Consider the following 16,747-nt stretch of genomic DNA (forward strand, 5'->3'; position numbering starts at 1 on the left):
ACTCTCTCTACTCATTTTCTCTCATCACGTTTTCTCTCTTTCCATTCTCTCTCATCACATTTTATCTCATCATATTTTCTCTCTCCTCATTTTATCATCATATTTTATCTTTCATCGTACTTTCTCTTTTTTCATTTTTTTCCATCATATTTTCTCTCTTATCATGCTGTCTCCCATAAGACTCTCTTTCCTTTTTTTTCTCATTATACTTTCTATCTTCTCAATTTTTCCCTTCGGGACGGTCTAGTGGCTAGCGCATGAAGTGTTGCCACCATGAAGTTTAGGGTTTGAATCTCGGCATAGTCGAGGTATATGTCTCCCTCATGTACCAGTCACTATTCCAAGGGTTAGTGGTTACTCGTGATTTACCTCATCCGTGTTGGCACTGGGACAGGTTGGCGGGGGCGCTAGGGGCGAGCGTAATCACCTTTTGTCACCATACTTTCTCACATCACACTTTCTTTCCTCATTTTCTCTCATCACACTTTCCCTCTCTTCATTTTTTTCAATCTCATTTTCTTTTTAATCACACTTTCTCTCTCATCAAATATTTTCACATTCAACTTTCTCTCATATCTATTTTTTTCTCTTATTTTTCTCTAAGGATAAAAAAGAAAATTTTAATTGATTCCGATAAAAAAATGTTCAAATAATTAAATATTATTTTTAAGAGTGATATTTATACTCATATTTATTCTCATTCTACACTACAATAATTCTTATTCCGATTTCGATTCCTATGAAAGAATCAAACGCCATCTTAGTAAATTTGAGTAGCGCTGATGAGATCTGATGTTTGAATCTCGGTATAGTCGAAGTAAATATTTTAATACTGTAGCTTGAAGGTGTACAAATAATGTACTCGCAAACTACGATGGACATTTCAATGATCCCAAAAGTGCATACGTATTTTTGAAAATATATGTGAAATTTGAGAGGTGAAATGCTACTTTCACTAACTTTCTTTCCAACGAATTTAACTAGCCGGTAAAATGTAAATTAACAAATTCTGAGGACAAATGACAAACTTTGAAAAAAAAAAAAATCCCGGAGCAATATAAACATGCTAGGGTTTTGGGGGAGCAAATCGAAATCTCCGAAGGCGAGATGATGAAGAGGCTACACTACTTCTCCTCCTTCTGCAAAACCGTGTATTTCAGTCGTTCTCCTCACCCCCACTATGCTGCCCTCCTCTTTGCCGTCTTACCTTACTCGGACTCCGCCACCGCCGCCGGCGCCGCATCCGCCACTGGGAAGCACATGTTCATGGTCCAATACCTCGTCGACTCATGTGGCTTCGACCAGGAGAAGGCCACCGAGGCCTCGAAGCTTCTCAAGGGCATCCAATCCCGTCAGCAGCCCGACTCCGTCCTTGCTTTCCTCAAAAGTTACGGCTTCGATGACGCATCAGTGAAAAAGCTCCTACGTTATTCACCCAAATGTCTTCTTTTGGACGTAGAGAAGACACTTGCGCCAAAGTTCCGAGCTTTCGAAGATCTGGGTCTCTCCCCATCCGACGTCGTCCACCTCGTCCGGTCGAATCCCCGCACCGTTAGAATCAAACACGAACTCACTGTACCTAAGATCGAATTTTGGCAAGGCCTTCTCGGGTCCAAGGATGCGCTGGTGAAGTTGTTCAAGAGAAACCGAGTGATTCTTTCGTACAGTATCGAGAAGAAGATCCAGCCCAACCTTGAGTTGCTTCGGGAATGTGGCTTGGACGGCCCAAAGCTTAACACTATGTTGCAGAACTACCCACAGATCGTGGCACAGAATGGTGATTTCTTGAAGTCCTTAATCAGTCGCACAGAGGAATTGGGAGTGCCGCGGACATCTGGGATGTTCCATATTACTCTGCGTGCACTCTGGATGGTCAGTCCAGAGAAGTTCAAGATGCAAATGGAATTGTTCCAGAGCTTCGGGTGGTCAGAGGACAATTTTGTTGCGGCATTCCAAAAGTGTCCTACCTTCACACAAGGGTCTTTGACGACATTGCAGAGAAAAATGGAGTTTTTGATAAATGAGGTTGGATATGCTTCTTCTTTCATTGCTATACGTCCGATACTATTGATAATGAGCTTGGAGAGAAGGTTAATTCCAAGACATCGGATCTTGGCAACCTTGAAGTCTCGGGGGCACTGTGAAAGTGATTACAAAGTGACGGCATATATGATGGCTTCTGAGACCAAATTTGTAGAGAAGTACATTATCTTCTATAAGGATAGATATCCAGATCTGAGTGAACTCTACGCAAGCTTGAAACACACAAATACTTCTGATTCTGGACTTCAATGAGGTAAATCATTTTCCCCCTGCAAGTTATCGCTCATGTTACCATATTCACTGTATGGCTTCTCCTTTGTCAAACTCTAAAGCTAATATTTATGCCAACAAGCATGAATATGCGAAGATTCACAGAATCATAACTTGTTTTTACATGTCAATAAGAGTGAAGATGAGAACAATTCACAGGATTATGATCTTGATTTTGTGTGTCAATTGAGCTAAAAGCTCACAGGTTTGTTGCTTGCTATGCTAGACAATTGTTATTCTTGTATTGATGCAAACTCTCCTACAAGAGACATTCTTCCTTTATGAACATTCAGTAACATCTCCTTCTTTGAGTAGTAGTTACTCATCTATAAGTCCCATGGAATGTTGCATGGTTGGCCAATCAAGTCTCCTAACATATTTTTATAAAAGGGAGAGAAACTGCTGCCACACATGCAATGATTATCACTTCTTGGATTTTGTAGATTGAAATGGTTTTACATGTTTGACACTGGATAGCTGCAATCTTCCAAAACACTACACTACTTGTGAGTCTGTGACATGAAAGGCCACTTTGAACCCATGGGGAACTATGCAAACTTTTGGATGGCTGAGAACCAAATAGGAATGGACTAGTTTAAGAAAGAACAAGTGAGGTTAGACAAGCTTTTTGTTGGTCCAGAACCAGAAGGCTTGGTCCCTACAATAAATAGGGATAATGCAAGATATGCCTCCAAATAATTGGAAATGAGCAGACGAATCTCTGAGAAGTTATGTAAATAATTAAAATGCTAAATAGATGCAATCTTATCTATGGATAATAGTTAAGAGCTGCTTTTGTGCTTTCCTTCTATAACTCCTTTCGTTGTTTGAGTAACTATCAACAAAGTTGTGATTTGGGTTGCATAATTTCCCAAGAGTGACACAAGGCATATCTACCTGCTTCTGTACAGATCACAAGCAACGTGAACTTCTAGTTCTCTGTTACACTCTTTTCATGATCTCTGTTAGTTATAGATCATATTGCCAGGTCATTTGTTAGAAAAACTTTGTACTTTCACTACAAAAAAACATAAATTTGGGGACAAATATTTGGAACGAAAATTATTCGTCCCAAAATTGCGACAAATTTAGGGTCGAAAACAAATTTCGACCCAAATAACCAACGAAAATTGCAACAAAAAAAATTTGTTTCAAATTTGCAACAAGAAAAAATTTCGTTGCTAAATTCGTCGCCAAATCTAGAACGAATTCAGAATTCGTCCCAGATTTTGGGACAAATACTGCATTCGTCCCAAAATCTGGGATGAATTCAGAATTCGTCCCAAAATCTGGGACGAATCCAGGATTTGTCCCAAAATCTGGGACGAATCCAGGATTTGTTCCAAAAATGGTATTATTTTTAAAAAAAGACAATCAAATATCGAAGGCTTATATCTTGACCTAGAGACATCGAAATTTGATGAAACAAGTTTCTATGCATTCGTATCATTAACTTGATCGTAAATATGTCACCATCCATATTTTTTAAATAATATTTTAAGTGATTCAAATTTTTAATACCAAATTAGGTCAAATTGGAATTAAAATATTCCAAAAATAAATATATTTGGTAAAAAATATTTTTATGGATATATTTACGATCAGGACAATGATACGAATGCTTAGAAATTTGTTTCATCAAATTCCGATGTCTCTAGGTCAAGATATAAGCTTTCGGTCTTTGATTTAATTTTTTTTAAATTATTTTAAGTTTTGGGACGAATCCTGGATTCGTCCCAAAATTTGGGACGAATCCAGAGATTCGTCCCAAAAATTTAAATATCTTTAAAAATAAAATAAAATGGGACGCCTTATATACGGACCTAGAGACATCGGAATTTGATGAAATAAATTTCTATGCGTTCGTATCATTGTCCTTATCGTAAATATATCCATAAAAATATTTTTTACCAAATATTTTTATTTTTGGAATTTTTTAATTCCAATTTAACCTAATTTGGTATTAAAAATTTGAATCACTTAAAATATTATTTAAAAAATATGTTTAGTGACATATTTACGATCAAGGCAACGATACGAACGAATAGAAACTTGTTTCATCAAATTCCGATGTCTATAGGTCAAGATATAAGCTTTCAGACACTAATTTACAACCGTTCACTGCACAACACCTTTTTAGCTAATAGCAACCTATATATGTATTAAAAAATATCTACCTAGAGACATCAGAATTTGATGAAACAAATTTCTATGCGTTCGTATCATTGTCCTAATCGTAAATATATCCATAAAAATATTTTTTACCAAATATTTTTATTTTTGGAATTTTTTAATTCCAATTTGACCTAATTTGGTATTAAAAATTTGAATCACTTAAAATATTATTTAAAAAATATGTTTTGTGACATATTTACGATCAGGGCAACGATACGAACGCATAGAAACTTGTTTCATCAAATTCCGATGTCTCTAGGTCAAGATATAAGCTTTCGGTCTTTGATTTAATTTTTTTAAAATTATTTTAAGTTTTGGGACGAATCCTGGATTCGTCCCAAATTTAAGTTTTGCGACGAATCCTGGATTCGTCCCAAAATTTGGGACGAATCCAGGAATTCGTCCCAAAGTTTGGGACGAATCTCTGGATTCGTCCCAAAATTTGGGACGAATCCAGAGATTCGTCCCAAAAATTAAAATATCTTTAAAAAAAAAAAAAAATGGGACGCCTTATATACGGACCTAGAGATATCGGAATTTGATGAAATAAATTTCTATGCGTTCGTATCATTGTCTTGATCGTAAATATATCCATAAAAATAATTTTTACCAAATATTTTTATTTTTGGAATTTTTTAATTCCAATTTGACCTAATTTGGTATTAAAAATTTGAATCACTTAAAATATTATTTAAAAAATATGTTTGGTGACATATTTACGATCAGGGCAACGATACGAACGCATAGAAACTTGTTTCATCAAATTCCGATGTCTATAGGTTAAGATATAAGCTTTCAGACACTAATTTACAACCGTTCACTACACAACACCTTTTTAGTTAATAGTAACCTATATATGTATTAAAAAATATCTACCTAGAGATATCAGAATGTGATGAAATAAATTTCTATGCGTTCGTATCATTGTCCTGATCGTAAATATATCCATAAAAATATTTTTTACCAAATATTTTTATTTTTAGAATTTTTTAATTCCAATTTGACCTAATTTGGTATTAAAAATTTGAATCACTTAAAATATTATTTAAAAAAATATGTTTTGTGACATATTTACGATCAGGGCAACGATACGAACGCATAGAAACTTGTTTCATCAAATTCCGATTTCTCTAGGTTAAGATATAAGCTTTCGGTTTTTGATTTAATTTTTTTTTAATTATTTTATCTTTTGGGACGAATCATGGATTCGTCCCGAAATTTGGGACGAATCCAGTAATTCGTCCCAAAAATTTAAATATCTTTAAAAAAAACAAAATGGGACGTCTTATATACGGACCTAGAGACATCAGAATTTTATGAAATAAATTTCTATGCGTTTGTATAATTGTCCTGATCGTAAATATATCCATAAAAATAATTTTTACCAAATATTTTTATTTTTGGAATTTTTTAATTCCAATTTGACCTAATTTGGTATTAAAAATTTGAATCACTTAAAATATTATTTAAAAAATATGTTTGGTGACATATTTACGATCAGGGCAACGATACGAACGCATATAAACTTGTTTCATCAAATTCCGATATCTATAGGTCAAGATACAAGCTTTCAGACACTAATTTACAACCGTTCACTGCACAACACCTTTTTAGTTAATAGCAACCTATATATGTATTAAAAAATATCTACCTAGAGACATCAGAATTTGATGAAACAAATTTCTATGCGTTCGTATTATTGTCTTGATCGTAAATATATCCATAAAAAATATTTTTTACCAAATATTTTTATTTTTGAAATTTTTTAATTCCAATTTGACCTAATTTGGTATTAAAAATTTGAATCACTTAAAATATTATTTAAAAAATATGTTTTGTGACATATTTATGATACGAACGCATAGAAACTTGTTTCATCAAATTCCGATTTCTCTAGGTTAAGATATAAGCTTTCGGTCTTTGATTTAATTTTTTTTTAATTATTTTATGTTTTGGGACGAATCCTGGATTCGTCCCAAAGTTTGGGACGAATCTCTGGATTCGTCCCAAAATTTGGGACGAATCCAGAGATTCGTCCCAAAAATTTAAATATCTTTAAAAAAAAAAAAAAATGGGACGCCTTATATACGGACCTAGAGACATCAGAATTTGATGAAATAAATTTCTATGCGTTTGTATAATTGTCCTGATCGTAAATATATCCATAAAAATAATTTTTACCAAATATTTTTATTTTTGGAATTTTTTAATTCCAATTTGACCTAATTTGGTATTAAAAATTTGAATCACTTAAAATATTATTTAAAAAATATGTTTGGTGACATATTTACGATCAGGGCAACGATACGAACGCATATAAACTTGTTTCATCAAATTCCGATATCTATAGGTCAAGATATAAGCTTTCAGACACTAATTTACAACCGTTCACTGCACAACACCTTTTTAGTTAATAGCAACCTATATATGTATTAAAAAATATCTACCTAGAGACATCAGAATTTGATGAAACAAATTTCTATGCGTTCGTATTATTGTCCTGATCGTAAATATATCCATAAAAATATTTTTTACCAAATATTTTTATTTTTGGAATTTTTTAATTCCAATTTGACCTAATTTGGTATTAAAAATTTGAATCACTTAAAATATTATTTAAAAAATATGTTTTGTGACATATTTACGATCAGGGCAACGAAACGAACGCATAGAAACTTGTTTCATCAAATTCCGATGTCTCTAGGTCAAGATATAAGCTTTCGGTCTTTGATTTAATTTTTTTTAAATTATTTTAAGTTTTGGGACGAATCCTGGATTCGTCCCAAAATTTGGGACGAATCCTGTAATTCGTCCCAAAGTTTGGGACGAATCTCTGGATTCGTCCCAAAAATTTATATATCTTAAAAAAAAAACAAAATTGGACGCCTTATATACGGACCTAGAGACATCGGAATTTGATGAAATAAATTTCTATGCGTTCGTATCATTGTCCTGATCGTAAATATATCCATATAAATAATTTTTACCAAATATTTTTATTTTTGGAATTTTTTAATTCCAATTTGACCTAATTTGGTATTAAAAATTTGAATCACTTAAAATATCATTTAAAAAATATGTTTTGTGATATATTTACGTTCAGGGAAACAATACGAACGCATAGAAACTTGTTTCATCAAATTCCGATGTCTCTAGGTCAAGATATAAGCTTTCGGTCTTTGATTTAATTTATTTTAAATTAATTTAAGTTTTGGGACGAATCCTGGATTCGTCCCAAAATTTGGGACGAATCCAGAGATTCGTCCCAAAAATTTAAATATCTTTTAAAAAAAAACAAAATGGGGCGCCTTATATACTGACCTAGAGGCATCGGAATTTGATGAAATAAATTTCTATGCGTTCGTATCGTTGTCCTGATCGTAAATATATCCATAAAAATATTTTTTACCAAATATTTTTATTTTTGGAATTTTTTAATTCCAATTTGACCTAATTTGGTATTAAAATTTTGAATCACTTAAAATATTATTTAAAAAATATATTTGGTGACATATTTACGATCAGGGCAACGATACGAACGTATAGAAACTTGTTTCATCAAATTCCAATGTCTATAGGTCAAGATATAAACTTTCAGATACTAATTTACAACCGTTCACTATACAACACCTTTTTAGCTAATAGCAACCTATATATGTATTAAAAATTATCTACCTAGAGACATCAGAATTTGATGAAATAAATTTCTATGCGTTCGTATCATTGTCCTGATCGTAAATATATCCATAAAAATATTTTTTACCATATATTTTTATTTTTGGAATTTTTTAATTCCAATTTGACCTAATTTGGTATTAAAAATTTGAATCACTTAAAATATTATTTAAAAAATATGTTTTGTGACATATTTACGATCAGGGCAACGATACGAACGCATAGAAACTTGTTTCATCAAATTCCGATGCCTCTAGGTCAAGATATAAGCTTTCGGTCTTTGATTTAATTTTTTAAAAATTATTTTAAGTTTTGGGACGAAAATTTGGGACGAATCCAGAGATTCGTCCCAAAAATTTAAATATCTTTAAAAAAAAAAACAAAATGGGACGCCTTATATACGGACCTAGAGACATCGGAATTTGATGAAATAAATTTCTATGCATTCGTATCATTGTCCTAATCGTAAATATATCCATAAAAATAATTTTTACCAAATATTTTTATTTTTGGAATTTTTTAATTTCAATTTGACCTAATTTGGTATTAAAAATTTGAATCACTTAAAATATTATTTAAAAAATATGTTTGGTGACATATTTACGATCAGGGCAACGATACGAACGCATAGAAATTTGTTTCATCAAATTCCGATGTCTATAGGTCAAGATATAAGCTTTCAGACACTAATTTATAACCGTTCACTACACAACACCTTTTTAGTTAATAGCAACCTATATATGTATTAAAAAATATCTACCTAGAGACATCAGAATTTGATGAAACAAATTTCTATGCGTTCGTATCATTGTCCTGATCGTAAATATATCCATAAAAATATTTTTATTTTTGGAATTTTTTAATTCCAATTTGACCTAATTTGGTATTAAAAATTTGAATCACTTAAAATATTATTTAAAAAATATGTTTTGTGACATATTTACGATCAGGGCAACGATACGAACGCATAGAAACTTGTTTATCAAATTCCGGTGTCTCTAGGTCAAGATATAAGCTTTCGGTCTTTGATTTAATTTTTTTAAAATTATTTTAAGTTTTGGGACGAATCCTGGATTCGTCCCAAAATTTGGGACGAATCCAGGAATTCGTCCCAAAGTTTGGGACGAATCCAGAGATTCGTCCCAAAAATTTAAATATCTTTAAAAAATAAAATAAAATGGGACGCCTTATATACGGACCTAGAGACATCGGAATTTGATGAAATAAATTTCTATGCGTTCGTATCATTGTCCTGATCGTAAATATATCCATAAAAATAATTTTTACCAAATATTTTTATTTTTGGAATTTTTTAATTCCAATTTGACCTAATTTGGTATTAAAAATTTGAATCACTTAAAATATTATTTAAAAAAATATGTTTTGTGATATATTTACGTTCAGGGAAACGATACGAACGCATAGAAACTTGTTTCATCAAATTCCGATGTATCTAGGTCAAGATATAAGCTTTCGGTCTTTGATTTAATTTATTTTAAATTAATTTAAGTTTTGGGACGAATCCAGAAATTTGTCCCAAATATAGGGACGAAATTGGGAACAAAAAATATTTGTTCCTAAAAACCCTAGATCTAATTCCCAACCCGATTCTTTTTCCCTTCTCTCTTTTCTTTCCTCTCTCTCCCCCGTTCCCCCTTCTTCCCATCTGCGATTTCCAGGTTTCGGCCACATCTCCGACCGACGACGGCGTGATCTACGACGATCGGCGGTGGAAGGTTTTCGTTTGGTAAGCAAAACGCTCTCGGATCTCTCTCTCTCGCCGTCGCGGGACTCCCTGCCGGCGCGGGCTGGCCGCGGGCAGGCGCTGCCTGGCCGCGGGCTGGCCGCAGCCAGGCGCTGCCTGCCGCCGCCAGGCGCTGCCTGGCCGCCTCCAGGCGCTGCCTGGCAGTTGGCTGGACTGTTTATGGCTGCCGCCGTGCACCATTTTATCAATTGTTTAAGTTAATATTAAAATATTACTGTCTGAATTGATAATGTTCTTTTGTGCAGGTCTCATTTTGGCGTGATCACAGTGTAGTTGAAGACATATTTGTTGACTTCTTTTCGGTATTCTTAAGTTCTTTATTATGCATTTACTTTATATATAAAGTTAGCTTTAAATAATTTTATTATAGTTGATTAATTGCGTTCCGTCTTTTTGATTAGCTGTTGTTTTTTGTTTTGTCCTCAATGATAAGATTTATCTATAATAACTTTTAATAATGTTTAACTAAACAGTTGAATTCAGGTAAAATGTAGAATGAGCGAAGTTGGATGTATAACAAAAATTTGCATAATCGTCAGGGGTTAACTCCTGAGTTTATCACTGAACTGAGGCAATTTTTAAATTTTGCATCTACTCAAGTTATGTATATGGATGGCAAGAAGATAAGGTGCGCGTGTAGAAAATGTCACAATGGGAAATTTTTACCCACCGATATAGTTGAAGAACATCTTTGTAGATTTGGTTTTACTCCGAATTATTATAATTGGACAAGTCATGGCGAACCGTTCATATCTGATGAGGATTATGGACGGAATTTTCAAGCCTCTGCTAGTGGGGATCAGAGTTATTATGAACAATTCAATCCATATCAGAGGATGGTAATTGATGCAAGTTGTCAGAATTATATTCCCGAGACGCTTGGTGCAAGTTCTAGTTTTCCTCCAACAAGTGAACAAATGTTTGCCACTAATACATTGCCGTTGGAGGAGCCTGATGTACCAGGTCTGGATGAAATATATTACAAATTTCAAGAAGTATTGAGCTGCAAATGAACCATTATATTCCGGTTGTGACAGTCAGACTAAATTATCTCTCACATCCAGATTATTAAATATAAAGGCAGATCATAATATGTCGCAAGATTGTTTTAATGATGTTGTTCAAGCGTTTAACGATACATTGCCACGTGATCACAGTTTGCCTCTTGATTTTTACAGTATGAAAAAACTGGTGAAAGATTTAGGTCTTCCAGTTGAAAGAATTGATGTTTGCAGAGATGGTTGTATGTTATATTGGGGAGATGATGCAGAAGTAGAGGTTTGTAAATTCTGTAATCAAGATAGGTATAAGACAACCAGGAGTCAACAACGACGTAAAGCACACAGCCAGTTGTTTTATTTACCTTTAACTCCTAGATTACAAAGATTGTATGCATCAAAGGCAACTGCGGAACACATGACTTGACATGCAACTCATCAAACAGAAGAGGGTTTAATGTGTCATCCATCAGATGCAGATGCTTGGAAAAATTTTGATAGAACATATCCAGATTTTGCAAAGGAGACTAGAAATATTAGATTATGTCTCTGTGCTGATGGATTTGCTCCGTTTGGTAAATCAGGAAGAAATTATTCTTGTTGGCCAGTTATTTTAACGCCGTATAATCTTTCGCCTGGGATGTGCATGAAAACACCTTATATGTTTTTAACATTGGTTGTACCAGGTCCGCAAAATCCAAAAAAGTTAATAAATATTTATATGCAACCTCTGATAGCAGAACTTAAACAACTATGGGATGAAGGTGTTCCTACATACGATGTTCATTCTAACCAGATGTTTATACTGAAGGCTGCTCTTCTTTGGACCATAAATGACTTTCCAGCTTATGGTATGCTATCAGGTTGGAGTACTGCTGGGATCTTGGGATGCCCAATATGTATGGAGAGATCAAAATCATTCAGATTGAAACACGGAAAGAAACCAAGTTATTTTGATTGTCATAGGCAATTCTTACCAACAAATCATAAGTTCAGAAAGAATAAAGATGAATTCACTAAAAATAGGATCGAAAGAACACTTCCGCCATTGAGATTGACTGGTCAAGATATTTGGTACAGAGTGCATCATTTTCCCTCTGTTATTGAACAACCATATGGTACAAATTATGAATATGGGAGTACACATAAATGGACTAAACGAAGTATATTTTGGGATTTACCGTATTGGTTTAGTCATTTGATACATCATAATCTCGATGTAATGCATATTGAGAAGAATGTTTTTGATAATCTGATAAATACTGTGATGGATATCACCGGAAAAACAAAAGACAATCTCAATGCAAGAAAAGATATGCGACTCATATGTAAAAGACCCACTCTTGATGTCGATGAAAATAGTAGAGGACCAAAGCCAAAGGCAATTTATACATTAAATAAGGATCAAAGACGTGTCCTATGTGAATGGTTGAAATCTTTGAAATTTTCAGATGGGTATGTCTCTAATCTTGGAAGATGTGTTGATATGAAAGAATGGAAGTTAATTGGTATGAAAAGTCATGATTGTCATATCATAATGCAAAGACTGATTCCTATTGCTTTTAAGGAACTCTTACCACAATTTGTATGGGGAGCGATTACGGAGTTAAGTATTTTCCTACATGATATTTGCTCAACAGTTTTGAAACGTTCACACATGGAGAAGTTAGAGAGAGATATTCCAATCATTTTGTGCAATTTGGAAAGAATATTTCCACCCTCTTTTTTTGACTCCATGGAGCATCTTTTGGTTCACTTGCCATATGAGGCCAAAGTTGGAGGACCCGTTCATTTTCGGTGGATGTATCCATTTGAAAGGTAGAGTGTCTTATTTGTATAATTAGAATGTTTGAATGAAAAAAAAATATTTCTACTCCTGGATTATTTATATATATATATATTTAATATAATTTTATATATCTTCAACAGATTCTTATATCATTTGAAGAAAAAGGTGAAAAATAAAGCACGAGTTGAAGCCTCTATTGTTAATGCATACATTGTGGAGGAAGTCACCACTTTTGCATCATATTATTTTGAACCTCATGTTCAATGCAAAAGGCGAAGAGCGGGCAGAAATGATGAGGGTCCTATTGATCCAAATGTTACCTCATTTTCAATTTTTAACTACCTTGGTCGACCAAGTGGACCATGTAAACAAAGATACTTAACTGGTAAAGAATGACCAACAACCCACACATATATTTTACTAAATTGTTGAGAAGTAAAATCATACTTCGAGTTAGTATATTTTTCTTATTTTTTTATTTCTTATGTGGTAATTTTTTTGTGTTATAATTTATTTTTTTATGGTAGGATTTTTCAAAACTTAAATTCTGAAATATCGACACAAGAGTTTAATAGCTTCTACGATGAAGAATTTGTACCATGGTTTAAATCATATGTAAGTAAACAATCTAAATTTGGTTTACACGTATCTTGACTTTTAAACATATTTATTTGACTTTAGGTTTTTGATAATCAAACTCAAGTTGAGCAAGAATTGCTAATCCATCTATGGTGGGATCCAAAAGTAATGGTACACACTTGACTAGCATATTTTATAAATAGATATAATTTTCATACTCAATAATATTAATTGGGAAGACTTCAATAAATATGTTCAATCATCCAATGAACTTGTAGATACAAGTAATGATTTTTATGGTTTCCTGGATGAAATTCTAGAGGTAGAATACCCTGACCTAGAAATGCAAGTTATTCTATTCACATGTCGCTGGTTTGACCCTATTAGAGGGATTAAAGTACATCCACAATATAATTTGATTGCAATTAATTATAAGAGATTGTATAAGAGATATGAATCATTTGTGTTGGTACAAGTTATTCAAGTATTCTATGCTTCATATTCTAATTTTAAATGTGACAAAATTGATTGGGGGTTGTTTGTAAAACTAAAGCACGAAAAAAAATTGAGGCACGTTGGGAAAACATTGCATATCAACAAGAGGAAGTTTCAAACACCTTTTAGACTGAGGAATATATTATTCCAACTTTACGAGATCCCAACGGTGTAGTAATCAACGTAGATAGAAGTGAAATTGATGATGATGATGATGAGGAGGAAGAGGAAGAGGAGGAGGAAGAGGAAGAGGAAGAGGAAGAGGAGGATGAGGATGATAATGACAATGATGACTTTGATTTTTGATGATGGGTAAGTTATGTTAGCTTATTTAAAGAAATTTCCCATATTTTATTGTATATACTGTCTCTTTTATAATTTGATTTACTTTATCTGTTAACACATTGTATTTATTCCTACAGGTCATCAGAGGTCACATTTCATAAATTTCCCCTCCATCCTTTTCCATAATCTTTACATAAAAATGGTAAGTTTTTAATTATCCTTTGTTATGTATTAGATCTGTAATTAACTTTATTAAATTGTTGAAATTTCCAGTATATATTTCGACGTGGTGGACATAGACGGCGACCACAGGACCAGACACATCCATCACCTGCCAGTGAACCTAATCCACCCCCTACTCAAGCAGGCCCATCCCATGTGTCTTCTCCACCGGCATCATATTCCCTTGCCAGTGTACCTATGCCACCCCTTCATCAGCCGGGCCCTTCTCATGTACCTTCTGCACCGGTTTCATATTCGCCGCCACAAGTACCTTACCCAGAACAGTTACCTGTCCACTCAGATCCTCCTGACTCAGCAAGAAACTCATTTGCTGAGTTTAGGAATGATAGAGCCCCTTTAGTCCCCATCGGTGATTCGTAAGTACTATAAAATATTTTATTTGTTAGATCTATTTTAATTATATAATATCATTATTTTGTAATTTAATGCAGCTTTGAAAATCCGGTACAAGTTGTTCGAGAAATAAATAGGATCGTGAACAACCATTGGGGAGGGGATTCTTTGACATATTCAAGCACTCCACCAGCCACAAAACAACTTTGGTGGAGCGAGTTCAAAGTAAATTTTCTTAACTTTACTTCAATTTTACAGTGATTATATAATAAAATAAATTTCTATTTCAGCGCTTAAATAATTGGGACCTGAATGACGAAATGGAGATACGAAGAATATTTAAAAAGAAATGTGGCGATCACATTAGACATGTATTAAGTCACGCAAAGAGTCGGTGGAAAAACTCAAACTTCATCACTGAAGAAAATTGGGAGAGGATCACTCTATTTTGGGCAACGGAGGAAAGTAAACAAAGGAGTGACCTGAATAGAATGAATCAATCTCACAATTCTGGTGACTCAAGTGCTATATATGCGGGAGGCTCCATTAACATAGATGAGCATAGACGGAGAATGGTAATAGTTTCACTCTTTCACAAATTTTTAATATATATCAAATTATTTCGTTATTTGAAATAATGTTTTTTTAGACCAAGGAGACAGGGAAGGAGCCTTCTTTCATTGATGCTTTCACTCGCACTTTTAAAAAAAAAGATAACACATGGAGTGGGGCGAGAGCAAAAGCAGTCAAGGTTGGAATTAATTTTTATTTTACCTTAATATATGGTTTAAATTTAATTAGTTACCTACCATTATTGTCTTAATATTATATGTGTTTCTATTATATCTAATCAATATCGTATGTGTTTTACAAAACAGGAAAAATATGATTAACTCGAGCTAGCTCAAACATGCTCACAAGCTGGTATCGATAGTCAGGGGTCTGAGGAGTCTGTTGGCAATAATTTGAGTTTATGGTTAGAGGCCAGTGGAGGACCAAAAGGGGGAAGGATATTGGGGATGAGTTCCTTGAGTAGAACCCAAAGATTAGTTGGAACTTCTTCCTCCACATCAGCACTTACGACCCAAGTAAATACCTTGACTGATGAGGTTAGCCATCTGAAGGAAATAATTTCGCAAAGAGACCAAGAAAGGGTGCAAAGAGACCTAGAACGGGCTAATTTGGAGAAAGATATTAGAGAAATGCGCCGACAACAAGAATTAATCATGCAACACCTTCAGTTGAGCTCCGCTCAAAGTCAGAATCCTCCCAATGATGACGATGATGATGCCTACGATGATAACGATGATGGCGGTGATGATTTTTGATAATTTTAATAATGTATGATGATTTTTTTTTCTTATGTTTACTGCTTTACACATTAATCAATGGTTTTTTAACTTTTCAACTCTGCCATTTGTAGGTTAAGTCTGTTGTCTTCTTGCACTGTTCCACTGTCAATGTATGAGATGACTTATCTTTGACGTAGACTAATCTATATGATTCTTAGTTGTGTACCAGTAACAAAATTAAAGCATAATTAGGCAATATGAATGAAGTCTCTAATACTCTGACTTTATTTTTTTCCTGATTTGATAATGTTGTTTGTGCAGGTCTCAAGTTGGTCTGCTCTCAGTGTAGTTGAAGACAGCTATATTTGTTCACCTCTTTTCGGTATTCCTAAATTCTTTAATATGCATTGACTGATCTATATATAAAGTTAGCTTTAAATAATTATGTTATAGTTGTTTAATTATATAAAGTTAACTTTAAATAATTATGTTAAAATTAGCTTTAAATAGTTGTTTAATTGTGTTCATTCTTTTTGATAAGTTGCTCTTTCTTGTTTTGTCTTCAATGATAATGATGCATAAAAGTTCTGAATTTGATCTATGTATAGTTTCAAAACTATATATATACATAAAAGTTTTATATTTCATCTAGAATTACATTACACTATTCTAAAATTCTTTACTAGATAACGATGCATCCTCCTACCTTAATATTTTGTAAAGAGTTGTTAAAAATGTGCTAAAGTTATTCATATGAAATTGTCAACTAGTTAACACAATGAAATGAACAATTATTTTAAACATC

At 33.4% G+C, this 16,747-nt stretch overlaps 1 protein-coding gene across 2 annotated transcripts; it reads left to right on the forward strand.

Moving 5' to 3' along the window:
• The first annotated feature begins 1,064 nt into the window (after positions 1-1,064).
• Positions 1,065-14,591, forward strand: LOC121992536 (transcription termination factor MTERF8, chloroplastic-like). 2 transcript variants are annotated; one of them, XR_006114939.1, is made up of 3 exons: positions 1,065-2,296; positions 14,212-14,276; positions 14,348-14,591. XR_006114939.1 is itself a non-coding variant. In XM_042546994.1 (2 exons), exon 1 carries the CDS (start codon positions 1,108-1,110, stop codon positions 2,293-2,295), a length of 1,188 nt encoding a protein of 395 aa, XP_042402928.1. In that variant the 5' UTR covers positions 1,065-1,107; the 3' UTR covers position 2,296; positions 2,757-3,033. The 2 variants fall into 2 exon arrangements, 1 of the variants encoding a protein (XP_042402928.1); XM_042546994.1 differs by lacking the exons at positions 14,212-14,276; positions 14,348-14,591 and adding an exon at positions 2,757-3,033.
• Positions 14,592-16,747: the final 2,156 nt, after the last annotated feature.

This window comes from Zingiber officinale, chromosome 6B, assembly GCF_018446385.1.
Source record: "Zingiber officinale cultivar Zhangliang chromosome 6B, Zo_v1.1, whole genome shotgun sequence".
NCBI classification, from domain to species: Eukaryota; Viridiplantae; Streptophyta; class Magnoliopsida; order Zingiberales; family Zingiberaceae; genus Zingiber; species Zingiber officinale.